General features: G+C 38.1%; 1 protein-coding gene across 1 annotated transcript in view; it reads left to right on the top strand.

The window, feature by feature from the left end:
* PLEKHH1 (pleckstrin homology domain containing, family H (with MyTH4 domain) member 1) overlaps window positions 1-3,358 on the top strand; it is a 45,913-nt gene that overhangs the window by 36,768 nt on the left and 5,787 nt on the right. Inside the window, exon 22 of the mRNA XM_009320968.1 lies at window positions 1,953-2,053. Within this exon, the coding sequence (XP_009319243.1) occupies window positions 1,953-2,053 (101 nt within the window). The remainder of the gene's footprint in view (window positions 1-1,952; window positions 2,054-3,358) is intronic.

Here is a 3,358-nt window from a genome sequence, read left to right on the forward strand (position 1 = left end):
ACAGGCTGCCCAGGGAAGTGTTTGAGTCACCATCCCTGGAAGTATTTAAAAGATGGGTAGATGAGGTGCTTAGGGATATGGTTTAGTGGTGGACTTGGCAGTGTTAGGTTAATGGTTGGACTTGAGGATATTAAAGGTCTTTTCCAACCTAAATGATTCTATGATTCTATAATTAGCTCAGTCTAGTCTGAGATACTATTAAGACAAAGCATGTTCTGTTTTAGTAGGTGATAAATTGGTCAATTTTTAAAAAGTCTTTAACTCAGATTTTAGCACATATTGAAGTTTAATTTGTCTTGACTACAAAATTAAAACATGACTGAGCTAGCTAGCATGATCAGATATCACAAATAACATCAAATGCGACACTCCTAATTGAGACAAATTTATGTTAGGCTGTGAGCCTCTTGGCATGTCTATATAAATCTCATCTATTGGATTATGAAGTATCTCTTTGCTATCTCCAGATAAATCAGGCTTTCGTTGTTGATGAGTGTACTTAGGGGAGAAAGCTCTACTGAGTATGCCCTCACTTTAAAAAAGAGAGGAGTGCCTCAGATCAAGGGAAAAGGAAAGCAGATAAAGTATTAACATCTGTGTTTTTAATATGGAGATGACTGTCTGGATGACTGTCTTAAGTGAGCAGGCTAGCAGCCATGAATGAGGCACATCAGATTTTGGTACAAATCTGGGAGAATAATTTGTCGTACAGCATTGATGGAGGAATAGTGGTAGTGGCAACTTTGAAGAGGCCCCGATACCTGTAAGGAACATAAACATTCAGTTTTACACAGCATAAAATTTCACATTGGGCAACAGAGGGAAAAGATGCCAATAACTTTAAATTAGATGGTTCGAAGAGGAAGCTACCATAGACAGTGCCAAATCATATACTTTGCTTTCATGGCCTGATACAGATCAGATAGATAATCTAGAGCTTTGCTGGCAATGGAACCACCATTTGGAGAGACGAGATATTAGAGTAAAGGAAGGAGCTTGAGACAATTAAAGGCATTGCTTTTACTGGTTATTAACTTGTTATTATTTACGTGCCAAGGCAACCTCAATAGCTTCTTAAGAAAGGATTAGGATATCTGATTATGCATTTCATGTGCCTTCTTATGTTCACATTCCTTTTAGTGAGATGCTATCAAAAGAGAAGTAGGGGCCTTTATTAGACCACTTGTAAAAGGACTGGAATAACCAAGAGAAGTTGAATGGAACCAAAGAGATTAACCATGCTATTACTAAAAATATGTCTGAGTTACAAAGTTGGAATCTAGGACCGAATGTTCCCAAAGTTTGGACGTTCATATCCAAGGGTTTGGTTTAGCCAAGCATGTAGATAGCTGCTATTCAGAGGATACATTAGTGCTTTAGTTTGGCTCAGGAGGGCACTTTTGAAGCAAACCTACCAATCATTCCTGTTAACCATGCTTTGATTCACATTAAGAGGCAACCTTAGAGAGCATGAAATGGATTATTTTTACGTGAAACATGAACTGGAAGATGTGATCCAACAGAGTATTGGGCTTTCAGGCCCTCTGATCAGACTAAAGCTAGTCCAAAGGAAAATCCTTTGAAACTCATATAGTGTGGGCATACAGTCTTAGGAACAGGTGTTCCACTGTGCAGATCTGCTCCTCCTGGGCTTTGCTACTTGCTAACATAGACATAGCCACAGAGTTGCTACCAGACCAGAAGTCACTTACAGATGTCCCCCTGCAGATTAGAGCTGGAGTTTTCAGTTGAAACACTTAATTTTTACATACTGCGTAATAGAAAAAGGAATTGTTTTGCCACTTTTGGCTGTGTTTATGCTGATCCAGTCTATTTCTTTATCTTCTGTGTTCCACAATACTTCTTCTACCTACTTTCAACCTTTTCACCCTCAAGCCTTGACTATACATTTCACCTCAGTGTCTCTCCTCTCTCCATGATATTTTTTAAAGATCTGTGATGTCATTTCTAAATGGGAACAAGCCTTGAAAGAATTGCATCCTGGGAAATATGAAGGCGGCACAAGAATTGTGAAGTTGACCTATAAGAACAGGTACTGTGTTTTGTTGGTTGGCCTCACTACTGCTGTTAATTAAATATTTCTAGACTGGATATATCTCTGTAGATGGCCAGTAGTTTATAGTGCTGTTAGTGCCAAAACTATTTTAGCTAAGATGCGTTCAAATCCTACCTGAGATGTGATGACTTTTGTGTGTGGTACATGTGTAAAAGAGGGTATATGGCCTAGAGGTAAAACCCAAAACACTTTGCAATAGCAGAATAGATGTAAAATGGTTTAAGAGCTAGCTGTAGCACAGTAAGACATACTTGGCACAATTTCATTTGCCTAGATCCTAAAACATAATTAAATAATGTGTGTTAGGTGAGAGGAAGAGAGACCTGGGGGAAAAATCACCAGTGAAAATGAATATGCTGAAACTTGCAATTAAGTGAAGAATCACAAAGATGAAAAAGATACAAGAACAATGTTCTAAATGGCGTGAGTTGTAGAGGAGACATGTAGTAGCAGTGCCCAGACTATATAAAGAAAGAAATGTTAAAAGTTAGATGACAAGAGATGATAGAGAATGAAAGTATGAGACAACGATCTAAACCAAAAACTGGAACAAGTTCATCATTTATAATATAGACAGGAATTCTGAATTACAATGAATGGAGAGCTGTGTATGAGAACAAGGAATGGCTTTCTGCATGTGAATAATGTTTGCAGGCAAAACAAAGGCCACTCCAGAACCAAAAAGATACAAAGTTCTGTATTGAATATATGAAGATTTTGTTGACTGTGATGGTGGAAACAAATTTCTGTGAACTTTGTTAGTTGGTATAACAGAGGTGGAAGCAGAAGTTATTGCTTTTGACCCAGAAGGCAGTATTTGTTTCAGGAGTGAAACTTTGCAGTATTATTTTGTTGGACTGGAATGTGCCTAGACTGGACAGCAAGGATGTTTTGATAAGGTCTTCCCAAGGTTGGGCTGTTCTAACACCAAGGACTCTGATAAGACATGTGTAAGGTCACTATGGTCCTAATGGTGGTGTTAATCTTAGATTGACATAAAAATAAACAAACTGATCCACTGGAATTAATATCTTTTGTCGTATTGTGGAATATATAGTCGTAGATGCAGCTGTAAATTAATACTTTAATTAGATGGTGTGGGCTGTAAATAGGCATGCATGAGGAATGGTTCTGGGAAGCATTCCCCAGGCTGGTGGCTTCAACACCCGTTAGTCGTCTTGCTATACCAGGTCAAAGAAATTGCAAGTGTGAAGGGAATAAAAAATAGTGGGAAGCTTTGATTTACAAGAATGCTTCTTCAATTTTTGAAATAAAGCTTTC

The sequence above is a fragment of the Pygoscelis adeliae genome, unplaced genomic scaffold (genome assembly GCF_000699105.1).
Source record: "Pygoscelis adeliae isolate BGI_AS28 unplaced genomic scaffold, ASM69910v1 Scaffold3, whole genome shotgun sequence".
Classification (NCBI taxonomy): domain Eukaryota; kingdom Metazoa; phylum Chordata; class Aves; order Sphenisciformes; family Spheniscidae; genus Pygoscelis; species Pygoscelis adeliae.